Genomic DNA, 15276 nt, shown 5'->3' on the forward strand with positions numbered 1-15276 from the left:
AACCCAACCATCATCAGCAGCATCACAGTAATAACATCATCATTATCAATATCTACCGCAGCTATGTTAAAAGCAACAGATCCCAGTGACAAAACGCCAACGACACAACTGATCCATACATCAGCATCAGTGAGGTGATGGTATCTAAGGGGTTAATGACGTGGATTGAAAACCTGAGTGTGCCAAGTTGGAATTCAGGCTGTTCCACAGAAACACTTTCACTTATGGATGTTGGCAACCTTCACATGCTTCTTCCGATAAGTACCCAACATGTTTCTACAAAAGAATTCTAACTAAAAAGATGTTGGGGAAACAAATGTCAACATCATCAGAGTCATATGAAAATGTATGAATGATGCTCAACAGCAACATCCGCATCACCACTGAGAGGACATTTAATCCAGGATAAGCATCATCATCATCATCCTATGCTAATGATCCATCCTTGATTAGTCAGGAGTTTGTTTTTTTCTTTCTCTTTTGTTGTCATATTCATACATATCTCCCTCAATTCTGTTATTTTTATCCATTGTTAGCAGAAGTCTCAATACGTAGGACAAGCAGATCATTGGTAGCTTTTATTTTAAAATTTTCTTAGCATTATGTTCGAGCTGAGATAAAGCATTCTACTGGATGCTAGACATTCACCCGCTCCTTCTCATGCATTACAACAGAGAGATCTTTTCAAAATTCTAACCTTTCTCTTGAGTTGGAAGCCATGTTTTAGTTTCAGAAAAGTTTCCGATGGGTAGTTATTCTATACAAGTCCTAGAGATGACGAATTCTTAGTAAACAGCTGTTCTGTACAGGTTTCAGACATTATAATTTTGCAGCCAATGATATTTCTCGTGTTGACACAGGAAAAGTATGTGCAAGGTTGCTAAAAAAGGTTTAATTTTTATGGAACAATTCTGGTTTCTGATTGGTTGCTAGCAGAACGTGAATTAATTTGATTCGTCAGTTCCTAGTAGCATCGTTTATAAATAGAATCTCCCAACTGTGAGGGACCATACCCCCATTATGAATCGAAAATATTGCAACACCCCCACCCCTATTTTTACATAATGGGGGAAATCCTTCTGGTTCATTTTTAATTCTGTTCAAAAATAAATATATATTTTTATACTCAATTAAACATAATAAAAACACAAGTCATTTGAATCTTAAAATTTGAGCATGTAAAAGAAGCCGTTTTTAATTTTGTTCAAATATCAAAAACATATACATGTGTGTAGAAAAGAGAAATAAAAGAAATGTATTTTTATTTTTACCTTAAAAATAGTGGGTATGTGAAAAAGGAAACCATTTCTTAATTTCGATTATGCAGTCTTATTTCAGAAAAAAGACAAAAAAAAGAAAATACAACAAAAAACGCATACATGCATATATATATATATATATATATATATATATATATATATATGATGATTGCAACGTCTTGTCAGACGAGTGCCGCTCCCTCAGACATTTAAAATTCATGAGCCCAAATGTCTGAGGGAGTATCTATACAAATATGATGTTAAAGAGTCTTAGCTTTGTACGACAGCTAAGTCTCTCTCTCGGTTCAAAATGTTGAGATCCAGCAACAAGCAAGAGCAAGATAGCCAGCAACAAATTAAACTGCAGACCAGCTTAATGCGGGTAATGGTCTTCCGCTTTATGGTTTTTTAAATGAGAGATTTGCTTCTCCTAGAAAGGTTGCCTTCACCACGGCTTACGGGAGCCCTCTCCACCCCAATACACATATACACACACACAAATATACACGGTGCTAGTTGGCCGTTGACCCAGAAAAAGGGTTCATTCGCCCTTTGGAAGGTCTTGTTTTTAATCCTTCAAGGAGACTAGCTGCCCTCCTCACCAAACAAGTCTGGTGGGGGAACCAGTTTAGTCGCCGGTGACACGACCATGAGGCAGGTTATGTCATGTGCTACTGGTACCATATATATATATATATATATATATATATATATATATATATATACACACACACACACAAATAAACATGTAATATATATCCACACAAAAAAAACGCATACATGCATATATATATACACTTGTGCCCGATATTATTCATACCCCCCCTTGAAAATTGAGTTTATTAGATGTAACTTTGTAAGAATTTATTGTTTACGTCCATATTGATACATATTCTTTATAAACCTCTTCTGATCATTTTCGTCATTTTAAAATCTCAGGATACTTGTAATAAAAGAAATATACAGCTATTTATAAAATCTGCAATGTTCAAAAATAATCATACCCTCTTATTTTTTCAGTATTAATCGAGTTTCTGACTGTCTGTTTCCTGTTTGATTCTTATTTTGAATGCTTTTATACAACCTTTGATTAATTTCATTTCGTTTTTTTGCATTTTTCAGAAATTAAAATGATATCAACTGAAAACCAATAAAAGAATAAAAATTATTAGAATTGGGAAGAAAAAAGACTTTAGTAATGATCTTAGGACTAAAATTGTGAATTCACATAAGGATGGTTTAGGTTACAAGTCAATTTCCAAGAAATTTGAGGTCCCTACAGCAACAGTACAGAGCATCATCAAAAAATTCCAGAGCCACCCCACAACAAACAACTAGATTGGTAGAGGAAGGAAAAGGAAACTGTCTGCTAGAGCCACCAGGAATATTGTAAGAAGTGTTAATGCAAATCCAACCACCACTACTAAGGACATTTTAGAAAATCTAGAGTCTTCTGGCATAAAAATATCAAGGCAAACATTGCAAAGGACTCTGCATGAAAATGGTCTGAAAGGAAGAAGACCAAGAAGGACTCCATTGCACACCGGAAAACACCTTGCAGCACGTCTAAAGTTTGCTAGGACCCATGTGAATTCTCCAGAGTCCGTTTTCCCAAGTATTTTGTGGACTGACGAAACAAAAATTGAATTGTTTGGCCATATGGATGCTTCTTACGTTTGGAGGAAGAAAGGAGAAGCTTACAACCCAAAGAACACCATACCCACGGTGAAACATGGTGGTGGTAGCCTAATGTTTTGGGGCTCCTTTTCGGCTAGTGGTCAAGGTAGTTTGGTCAAGATAGTTGGAACCATGAAGAAGGGGCAATATTTGGAGATACTCCAGAAAAACATTAGACAGGATGCGGAGAAGCTCCATTTAGGACGAAACTGGGTCCTTCAACAGGATAATGATCCAAAACATACTGCCAAAATAGTCAAGAAATGGTTTGAGGATAATCAAATTAATGTTTTGGAATGGCCTAGCCAGAGTCCCGACCTGAACCCTATCGAAAACCTCTGGCACATAATGAAAACTGAGGTTAAAAAGCGGAAACCTAGAAATTTGAGGGAGTTGGAGAACTACTGCATTGAAGAATGGTCAAAAATCATTGTTGATGCTTGTAAAAACCTTGTTGATAAATATCCAAAACGGTTACAGGCACTTATTAAGAATAAAGGGCATGCTATTGACTATTAGTAAGAGAGGTATGAATAATTTTGAACTAGTGTCATTATTGTTTTTCTTTGTATAATGTTTCAAACTTACATAATTTATTTATTTGTTGAGTTTAAATTAAATGTTTATGCTTGATTTATTGTTTGAAATCCCTTTAATGTTGTCTACCTTCTGGTTTGAGCAATATTCTTATAGAAATCTCAAAGATCCGAGGGGTATGAATAATATCGGGCACAAGTGTATATATATACACACACACACACACACACACACACACACACACACACACACACACACAGAAATAAACATGTAATATATATCCACACACACAAAAAAAACGCATACATGCATATATACACACACACACATAAAGAAATAAACATGTAATGTATATCCACAAAAAAAGAAAAAAAGAGAATTTATTATTTTTTTGTATATGTTAATTAAAACAAAACAAAAAGAATAGGAAATTTTCGGTAAATTACAAAGAAAATATTGTGCATGAAAGAAAAGTAAAAAGAGTCAATTGTAATTTATGTACACCTTAAAATAAGCAAACAGTATTTGTAAAATAAATATACAAAGAAAATGTTTTCAAAAAGTGATTTTTTTTTTATTTCAGTAAAAGTATTATTCACGCATTAGTATGTTAAAGTGTTAATACAAACAAAATGAATGCAGTCTAACGTCTTGCTCACGACAAATTTTCAATATATATAGATATACAGGGTGTCCACAAAGTCTGGCTACATAATGTAGCCAGACTTTGTGGACACCCTGTATATACATATACACATTCATAGGCTTGTGAAAAATTATTTAAAGTTAAATCCCAACAAATTTGGAGGCAAAACGCTTTAACTTTATTTTTGTTGCGGGTTTTGTGAATACATCAACAAAATTTTGTACTGATGATATGTAATTCAAAATAATGGATTCATTTTTCACTTCATCTCTGATGAAGTGGAATTAAATATCTATATGCTTAGATCTTTGGTGAATTACTGTGTTCTGTGCTAAGACTATGCTGGCTTGATTATCACAATTACTACGAGGGTTTTAGTTAATTCTGGTTCTAAAATAGTCTTTAGGATATTTTAAAAGTAAAGTGCTTCTTTCGCAATATGTGAGCACAATAAATTCTGCCTCACACGTAGAGAGATACAATCTGTTGCTTTTTAGATTTCCATGTAATAATAGGCCCATTTTCTGATAGTCTGAAACAATATCCAGATATACTCTTTCAATCCTCATCATTTCCCCAATCTGAATCTGAAAATCCTACCAATTTTAGAAGACTTGTTGATTTTCTAAATACTAAATTCTGTTTCTTAATTCCTTTTAAATAATGAAAGACTTGTTTAGCTATGTTTAAATCTTTCATAGTTGGTCTTGATAAATTTTTGTGATAGTTTTATTACTGTGTAGCATATGTCGGGTCTCATAGCAGTTATTAAATAGATAAGACTTGTTGTAATTTCACGGTATAATTTATCGTCGATTATTTCAGATCCTGTGTGTATATTTTTATTAGTATCATTTTCGACCGGTGAAGAGCATCTCTTGCTTCTATTCCAAATTTCAATAGGATTTTATCAATATACTTAGATTGATTCATTTTAATGTCCTTTTTCATGAGTAAATTCTGTACACAAAAACCATGATATTTTGCCAAAATTGGTTATTTTGAACCTTTTATTTAATCTGTTCTCAACATCCGTCAACATTATGTCACAATTTGATGCGATTAAAATGTCATCGACCCATAAAAACAAAATTAGTAGTTTGTCTTTGTTTTGGGTTTACAAACAGGGGTCAACTGGGCATTGCTTGAATTGTTGCTCAACCATATAATCATGATATACTGTATTCCAGCACCGACCACTTTGCTTTAAACCGTACAGTGATTTGTTAAATCTCCACACGCAATTTTTACTTTTTATTACTCTGGAGGAGTAATATAAATTTCACAGTTTATTGGAGCATTTAAATAAGCATTTATGTCCATTTGATGGATGCTTAGCTTATATTTCAATACAATTTGCAATAAAATTCTGATTGTCGTTAGGTTTGTGCTCGGTGAAAATGTAGAAAAATATTCTATACCGCAAATCTAAGAGTATCCTTTAGCAACAAATCTAGCTTTGTACTGTTCAACGCCTGATGCAGTAGTCTTTTTTGTAAAGACCCATCTAATAGAAATGAGATGTTTATCTTTTGGGAGAGATACTATCGAACAGGTGATATTTTCTGTTAAAGCATCTATTTCGTTTATCATTTCTATTTTCCACTGATCACTGTTATATCCTTACTTTAAATAAGAATACAGCAAGAAACACAGGGTTATGGGTGAAAGACAAAGGGGTTTATTTACAAGGGAATACATGTTAAATAAGAGTCACCCGACATATTTTCTTATTCTCTTCCTGTCTTTTTTTCCTTCTGCCTCAGTCACATGAGAGGGTCAATATATCTCTAGTTCATTTCATCTATGAAGGGATGTTAGGTTATTCTATTACATCAATCACAATGTTTTGAATTAATTGCTTGATTAAAGCTTTTTGGCATATTATCTATAGAATAGCAATAGTTGATTTGATAGTCTTTCAAATTGTCGACCACAAAAAAATCAGGCCATCTTCTACTTCTCTTGGGGTAACGTTCAACTTTAACATCATCATCATCAGCATGGATACTCTTATCTCTGCCAATGGCAACTTTATTGCTATCATTTGTTTTACCAATTTGAGGAAATATAATTTCATCCTCTTCATATGATGGGTTTTCGTCTTTGAAATTTACACATCAGATTCTTTTTATTTTATTTTTCTCTGGAAAAAAATACTAAATATCTTTGGCTGTTTTTATTATACCCAAGGAATATACCGCTACCGGTTTTAATATTTAATTTGTTCTTTTTATCTATAAATACAAAGCAAGTTGAACCAAATACATGCATTCTGCTTAAATTTGGTTTTCTACTGCAGAAAGCTTCACATGGGGTTTTAGATAGTCTTTTGGTAAAGCACCGGTTGCGTATATATGCAGCAGGCATAAGTGTATACATCCAGAGGTATTTAGGGAGTTTTAATTCCATAAGTAGACATCTTGCCATTTCAAAAAGTGTCTGCCATGATCTTTCCACAGTTCCAATTTGGTGTGGTGAATTAGGGGTCAATTTTTCATGTTTGATACTTTCAGTTCAAAGTCTTTATTAATAAATTCTGTACCATTGTCACAATATACCATAGGGGGCCATGTCAGTTAACGATTTTTTGGTTGCTAGCAAAGGATCAGATTTGTTCTTTAAGAAATAAACCATTATTAAACTGGAATAATTGTCTATAAAATTTAGTACATACTTGAAATTTTCCTGCCCATCATTTCCAACCTGAAAATCCGATCATTCATTTCATATTATATATCATATCGTGATATGCTTTGTTTGAGGTGAAGGTGATTAAAATTTAAAAAATAAGGATTAATTTTGTTCCAGTCATAAAAGGTCGGAGTTGGTGAAATACAAGCGCAACTAAATAAAATTTACCATCAATTTTTACTCACCATAGAAATTATCATCAAGTTGTTTAAGAATATCCATTTCGGGAATGCCAGTCATTGTTGTTTCTGTGTTTTCAGATTTCATTCGAGACGTTGTTTTCAGTAATTCTTCCTGCTTCTCCAAGATACTATCCAAGGGTCCAAGCACAAATGCTGTTTGATGCTTCCGTTTCTTGGTCAGTCTAGCATTCGTAGATTCTGTTAAATATAGAGAAGTCGTGCGCATTAAAAATTCTGTTAAACATAGAAAAGTCGTGCGCATTAAAAAATGTGAATCTCTACAATAATAATTAATAGGATTAAAAAAAAATGAAACATGGCCAATAAATTACCTGAAATGTTTTGATTTTGAGGTTGAATTTCATGAAATGTATAAACATTTTCATCTGATTCTGTTGGGATGATCACAAGTGGTCGATCAAACATCTGTGAAGGATTTTCTTTTGCTGATAATGAAGGTGATTCTGGTGTATCACGCATTGGTGATTCTGGTGTATCACGCATCGGTGATTCTGGTGTATCACGCATCGGTGATTCTGGTGTATCACATATTGGTGATGCTGGTGTATCATGCATTGGTGATGCTGGTGTATCACATATTGGTGATGCTGGTGTATCACATATTGGTGATGCTGGTGTATCACATATTGGTGATCGTGGAGTGTCTGGTATTGGTTTCTTTTTAATAAAGAAACAAAACAAAATTAATGGTTTTTATAAAAATAATAAACGAAAGAAAGATATAAACAAAGAATAGTGAAAGGAAAATACGAGACAAAAGTGTTGGAAAAGAAGAACGGTAAGAGTAGAAGAAGAAAAAGAAATGGGAAAGAAAAGAGAAAGTGAAGAAAATTAGAAAAAGGCAGAGTAGGTGGAAAAAGAAAGAAAAGGAAAAGAAGGAAAGGATGATAAAAAACAAAGGAGAGAGAAAAGAAGAGGACGAGATAAAAAAAAAGAAATGTTGGGAAAAATGAAAGATAAGAACAGGCGGATAAAAAGAAAGAGAAAGGAATGAGAAAGGAGGTGGAGAGAAAAAGATGGAGGGGAAAACTTTAAAAAGCAAAGGAGGAGGAGAAAAAAAAAAAAGAAAAACTAAGGAGGAAAATAAAAAGAGGAAAAGAGAAAGGATGACAAAAATTTAAAGAGAAAAAAAGACTGAAGGAGGAGAGAAAAAGATGGAGGGAAAAATTTTACAAAAAGCAGAGGAGGAATAAAAAAAAGAAAAACTAAAGAGGAAACCAGAAATAGAAGGGAAGAAAAAATGACAAATAAAAAAAACAAAACAAAGGGGAACAAGAGAAAAACATAAAAAAAAGTACAGGAGAAAGACATAAGAGAGGAGGAGGAAAACAGAAATAGAAAGGGAAGAAAGGATGACAAAAACAAAAACAAAAAAAGAAAGAAAAGAGGAAAAAAGAAGAGGAAGAGAAAAAGATTGTATCAAAATGATAGTTTTTGTTTTGGTACTTGTACAGTTTAATCAAGACATTAAAAAATTAAAATATCGAAAAATATGTTATATTGTACGTATCCATTTTAGATTAAAGATCTCTGAAAAAAATTTCACTTGATTTAATTGAGAAGTTTGTTTTTTTTTTACAGTGGAAAAACACATTTTTATGACTGCACTCAGTTTAAGGCGCCAACACTTCCTACCAATCTTTAATACTAGCTTTTCTTCCTAAATATCGAACCTTTTGCTCAGTAGTATAACAAATTGCTTTTTCGTTGTAAAAAAAAAAAACTATTTGATGAAATTAAGTGAAATGTTTTTTTGGAGAACTTAATTCCATAACAGATACGTACAGTATAACTTTTTTCAATATTTTCATTTTTTCATGTCTTGATTAAATTGTATAAGTACTGTTTTTTTTTTTTTACCTTCGTCTTGTCGGGAATCAGTTTATTTTCCAGTGCATCGTCCGTATTTGAACTCTCAAAATCAATGACCAATTCTTCTGCAGAAGAATCGCTGTCAACTTCATCCTCGGAAGATTGTACTTTTACAATGTGAAATGCCTTCCTTATTTCTTTGTTTTCCGAACCCACGTCAGCAATCCTTTCACCATCAACGTCAGCATCATTAATCTTTATCTTAATTCCCTCAAGTGTTTTCTCTTCAGCTTTTCCTCCAACATTCATACCAGTTATCCCTTCATCATCATTAATTTTTGTTGCAACTCCTTTGAGTGGTTTTTCCTCTTCCTTGCCATCAGCAATTGTATCATCATCATCATCATCATCACAGTTACTATTCTTCTCCATTTCAATTCCTCCGGGCAGTTTCTCTTCCTCTTTCATGTCATCCATACTTGAACTCTCAAAATCAATGATCAATTCTGCTGTGGACGAATCACTGTCACATTTCTCCTCAGAAGATTTATCTTTCGAAATACAAAAAGCCGTTCTTATTTTAGTAGAAACATCAATCCTTTCATCATCATTGTCGTTTATTTTAAATTCACCTGGACGTTTCTCATTTTCCTGGATATTTGTTCTTTCTCCTTGTTCATCGGAAACCGTTTCACCTATTTGTGTGTCCTTAAATGAATTGGTTTCTCTGCTCGGAGAATCTTTCTTTTGATCCAAATTACCAAGATTTGATGAGTTGTTTCCATTCGTTGAATTCCCTTCTTGCTGATTATTATTCTTGCTTTTAATTTCGTTAACTTCAATCAATTCTTTGTTATTTTCATCCGATAATCTGCGACCTTGAGATAGAGAATCTCCCCTTTCGCTGGTAGATACTGCAGGTTTCAAATTTGAACATCCATCATATTCTTCTGGTAAATCGCCTTTTGCATCTCTCTCATCACAAATAATCTTAGATTCTAATTGCGGACTCTCAGCCAAGTTTCCCTTTTCTGCAACTGGTTTCTTTGTCACAGTCCCAAAACTTGTGTGAGAAGTACTTGTTCCGAACGTTTCCAGAAATGAATCATCCATGATGTTAAATTCTTCAGATAGCGCATCATTGGTAGATCTGTCCTCGGATACTATCAGTATATCAGGTATGGGTGATGCCGGTGTTTCAGGTACTGGTGAGGCCGGTGTATACCGCATTGATGATGCTGGTGTATCACGCGTTGGTGATGCCGGTGTATCACGTGTTGGTGATGCCGGTGTATCACGCGTTGGTGATGCCGGTGTATCACGCGTTGGTGATGCCGGTGTACCACGCATTGGTGATGCCGGTGTACCACGCATTGGTGATGCCGGTGTATCACGCATTGGTGAGGCCGGTGTACCACGCATTGGTGAGGCCGGTGTACCACGCATTGGTGAGGCCGATGTATCACGCATTGGTGATGCTGGTGTACCACGCATTGGTGATGCTGTTATATCACGCATTGGTGATGCTGGCATACCACGCATTGGTGAGGCCGGTGTATCACGCATTGGTGAGGCCGGTGTACCACGCATTGGTGATGCTGTTGTATCACGCATTGGTGATGCTGGTGTATCACGCATTGGTGAGGCCGGTGTACCACGCATTGGTGTACCACGCATTGGTGTATCACGTATTGGTGATGCTGGTATACCACGCATTGGTGAGGCCGGTGTATCACGCATTGGTGAGGCCGGTGTACCACGCATTGGTGATGCTGTTCTATCACGCATTGGTGATGCTGGTGTATCACGCATTGGTGAGGCCGGTGTATCACGCATTGGTGAGGCCGGTGTACCACGCATTGGTGTATCACGCATTGGTGATGCTGGTATACCACGCATTGGTGAGGCCGGTGTATCACGCATTGGTGAGGCTGGTGTACCACGCATTGGTGAGGCCGGTGTATCACGCATTGGTGATGCTGGTGTATCACGCATTGGTGATGCTGGTATACCACGCATTGGTGAGGCCGGTGTATCACGCATTGGTGAGGCTGGTGTACCATGCATTGGTGAGGCCGGTGTATCACGCATTGGTGATGCTGGTACACCACGCATTGGTGAGGCTGGTATACCACGAATTGGTGAGGCTGGTATACCACGCATTGGTGAGGCTGGTGTATCACGCATTGGTGATGCTGGTGTATCATGCATTGATGATGCTGGTGTATCATGCATTGATGATGCTGGTACACCACGCATTGGTGAGGCTGGTATACCACGCATTGGTGAGGCTGGTATACTACGCATTGGTGAGGCTGGTGTATCACGTATTGGTGATGCCAGAGTATCTGGTACCAATGCTTCTGGAGAATCTTGTATTAGTGAAGTTGGTGTATCATGTACTGGTGATGCTGGTGTATCACATATTGGTGATCGCGGAGTGTCTGGTATTGGTTTCTTTTTAATAAAAAAAAACAAAACAAAATTAATGGTTTTTATAAAAATAATAAAAATAAAGAAAGATATAAACAAAGAATAGTGAAAGGAAAATATGAGACAAAAGTGTTGGAAAAGAAGAACGGTAAGAGTAGAAGAAGAAAAAGAAATGGGAAAGAAAAGAGAAAGTGAAGAAAATTAGAAAAAGGCAGAGAAGGTGGAAAAAGAAAGAAAAGGAAAAGAAGGAAAGGATGATAAAAAACAAAGGAGAGAGAAAAGAAGAGGACGAGATAAAAAAAAAGAAATGTTAGGAAAAATGAAAGATAAGAACAGGCGGATAAAAAGAAAGAGAAAAGAATGAGAAAGGAGGAGGTGGAGAGAAAAAGATGGAAGGGAAAACTTTGAAAAGCAAAGGAGGAGAAGAAAAAAAAGAAAAACTAAGGAGGAAAATAAAAAGAGGAAAAGAGAAAGGATGACAAAAATTGAAAGAGAAAAAAAAAAAGAATGAAGGAGGAGAGAAATAGATGGAGAGAAAAAATTTAAAAAAAGCAAAGCCGGAATAAAAAAAGAAGAAAAACTATGGAGGAAACCAGAAATGGAAGGAAAGAAAGAATGACAAATAAAAAAAAACAAAACAAAACAAAGAAGAACAACAGAAAAAGATTTAGGGGAAAAAATTTTCAAGTAGAGGAGGATGAGGAGGACAAAAGAAGACATGGAAAACAGAAATAGAAAGGAAAGAAAGGATGACAAAAATCAAAGAAAAAAAAGAAAAATTGAAAAAAGAGGAGGAAGAGAAAAAGATTGTATCAAAATGATCGTTTTTTTTTGGTACTTGTGCAGTTTAATCAAAATAGTAAAAAATGAAAATGTCGAAAAAAAGGTTATATTGCACATATCGTTATGGATTGAAGATCTCCAAAAAAAAATTTCACTTGATAGAGTAGTTTTTTTTTTACAGCGGAAAAACATGTTTTTATGACAACACGTTGAGGATAGTGATCATTGGATTTTTTAAAAATGCCGTGGGGCGATAACTCAGTTTAAGGCGCCAACACTTCCTACCCATCTTTAATACTAGCTTCTCTTCCTAAAAATCGAACCTTTTGCTCAGTAGCATAACAAATTGTTTTTTCATTGTAAAAAAAAAAAAAAAAAAATTAATAAAAAAACTATTTGATGAAATTAAGTGAAATTTTTTTCGGAGAACTTCATTCCATAACAGATACGTACAGTATAACTTTTTTCAATATTTTCATTTTTTCATGTCTTCATTAAATTGTACAAGTACTGTTTTTTTTTTTTTACCTTCGTCTTGTCGGGAATCAGTTTATTTTCAGGTGCATCATCTGTATTTGTACTCTCAAAATCAATGACCAATTCTTCTGCAGAAGAATCGCTGTCAACTTCATCCTCGGAAGATTGTACTTTTACAATGTGAAATGCCTTCCTTATTTCTTTGTTTTCCGAACCCACGTCAGCAATCCTTTCACCATCAACGTCAGCATCATTAATCTTTATCTTAATTCCCTCAAGTGTTTTCTCTTCAGCTTTTCCTCCAACATTCATACCAGTTATCCCTTCATCATCATTAATTTTTATTGCAACTCCTTTGAGTGGTTTTTCCTCTTCCTTGCCATCAGCAATTGTATCATCATCATCACAGTTACTATTCTTCTCCATTTCAATTCCTCCGGGCAGTTTCTCTTCCTCTTTCATGTCATCCATACTTGAACTCTCAAAATCAATGATCAATTCTGCTGTGGACGAATCACTGTCACATTTCTCCTCAGAAGATTTATCTTCCGAAATACAAAACGCCGTTCTTATTTTAGTAGAAACATCATCATTGTCGTTTATTTTAACTTCACCTGGACGTTTCTCATTTTCCTGGATATTTGTTCTTTCTCCTTGTTCATCGGAAACCGTTTCACCTATTTGTGTGTCCTTAAATGAATTGGTTTCTCTGCTCGGAGAAGCTTTCTTTTGATCCAAATTACCAAGATTTGATGAGTTGTTTCCATTCGTTGAATTCCCTTCTTGCTGATTATTATTCTTGCTTTTAGTTTGGTTAACTTCAATCAATTCTTTGTCATTTTCATCCGATAATCTGCGACCTTGAGGTAGAGAATCTCCCCTTTCGCTGGTAGATACTGCAGGTATCAAATTTGAACATCCATCATATTCTTCTGGTAAATCGCCTTTTGCATCTCTCTCATCACAAATAATCTTAGATTCTAATTGCGGACTCTCAGCCAAGTTTCCCTTTTCTGCAACTGGTTCCTTTGTCACAGTCCCAAAACTTGTGTGAGAAGTACTTGTTCCGAACGTTTCCAGAAACGAATCATCCATGATGTTAAATTCTTCAGATAACGCATCATTGGTGGATCTCTCCTCGGATACTAAACGTTTATGCAGCATGGAGCCTAAATAAAACGTGTGCCTTGATGCATGGTTAGGGTGAAGATTCCTCGCGGCCAAAGAGATTTTGTGGAAAGCACTGTTGATATCTCTGGTTGTTTGTTGACGGTAAAATGGCTTGTCAAGGAAGACCACCTTATGATCGTCTTTTTCAGAATCTACAAAATAATAAAATGAAAACATCTTTTATTTTACGAGCATTTTTCAACATTATCATATTCAGTTTAATGTCTGTATTACAGGCTGGCATACGTTGGATGATTTTTTAAATTTTATTTGCAAACTAAACTATCCTTGGCTATGTTTTTCTCAGCCTTCCCCTCCCAACTGACCTTGCTACCTTAACTGTTCAAGATCTAATCTTCTTCTAAAGTCATAAAGAAGAAAGCCTGTCAAAATCGACATCATTATTTTTAGCCAATAATTCATGACAACAAGTAGATCACTAAGAACTTAACACAATCTCTAGTCATGTTTTTCTGGACATTCTCTTGCCAACTGGCCCTGCTACCTTAACTGCTCTACATATACTAATCCAAGAATTCTCAGTCATTTCTTCAACATGTCAATATCATTGAAGACTATTTTCTTGCATATATCTCCTTCTACTATCCAGATTTCACCTTTCTCTAAAATCATCGGAAGAAAGGCTTGACCTTTACTTATGATCTGAAATGGAACTCGTACATCAAATCTGTTGCCAAGGTTGCTGGAAAAATGGCGGGATCCTTCTACCGTTCCAGCATATATCTTTACGTATATAAAAGCCAGGTACATCTAAGGATGGAGTACTGCTGCCACATCTGGGCAGGAGCTGCTAGAAAGACTTATCCTTCCTTGACCGAGTTCAAAATAGACTTTGTAACCTAGTGGGGGATGTCCTTTTCTCTTCCATGCAACCTTTTATCTACAGAAGAGACGTTACGAGCCTGTCTCTTCTTTATCACTATTTCCATGGCAAGTCCAATCTATGGCCCCCTCCTCCCGCTAAAACTTTCACGAAAAGCACCCCTCTACTTGTTGAAACCACTATCAATAATTTCCCCTACTCTTTATCTGTGGCTAAACCAAAACATAGATTCCATGAACATTTCTCTACCCTGTAACCTCTCTCTCACAGAAGAGACATTGCGAGCCTATCCTTGTTTTATCGTTATTTCCATGGCAGGTGCTCGTCTGAACTCCAATCTCTGCCCCCCCCCTCACCAATCTTTCATGAAAAACACCCGTCTAGCTGAATCCACTATGAAAAATTTCCCCCACTCTTTATCTGTGCCTAAATCAAAACGTGGATTCCATGAACAAAGCTTCTTTCTTAGAACTGCACGCCTGTGGAACTCTGTTCCGTATGCCTGCTTCCCACCTGACTACAACTTGGATGTCTTCAAGTCCAACATTAACAAATTCCTAATGAACCGCCCCCCCCCTTAAGTAAACACTTCATCAAATCTCCACACTAACGTAATGTATTTACAATAACCCTTATCCCTGACTGGCTTCCGGGCCTTGATAAGTGGTGACCACTGTGTAAAAAAAAAAAAAAAAAAAAAAGAATTTATAATTTGTTCTCGTCTCAGAATTTGTTAAAGGT

General features: G+C 35.6%; 1 protein-coding gene across 1 annotated transcript in view; it reads right to left on the minus strand.

The window, feature by feature from the left end:
* Positions 1-15276, minus strand: part of LOC145291198 (uncharacterized) — a 72985-nt gene that overhangs the window by 22130 nt on the left and 35579 nt on the right. The window contains exons 8-10 of the mRNA XM_080136776.1: positions 12573-13843; positions 7328-7673; positions 6999-7193 (exon numbers count right to left, since the gene is read on the minus strand). Coding sequence (XP_079992902.1) covers positions 6999-7193; positions 7328-7673; positions 12573-13843 — 1812 coding nt within the window. The remainder of the gene's footprint in view (positions 1-6998; positions 7194-7327; positions 7674-12572; positions 13844-15276) is intronic.

This window comes from Euprymna scolopes, chromosome 12 (genome assembly GCF_053919585.1).
Source record: "Euprymna scolopes isolate OS-2025 chromosome 12, ASM5391958v1, whole genome shotgun sequence".
Taxonomy (NCBI): domain Eukaryota; kingdom Metazoa; phylum Mollusca; class Cephalopoda; order Sepiida; family Sepiolidae; genus Euprymna; species Euprymna scolopes.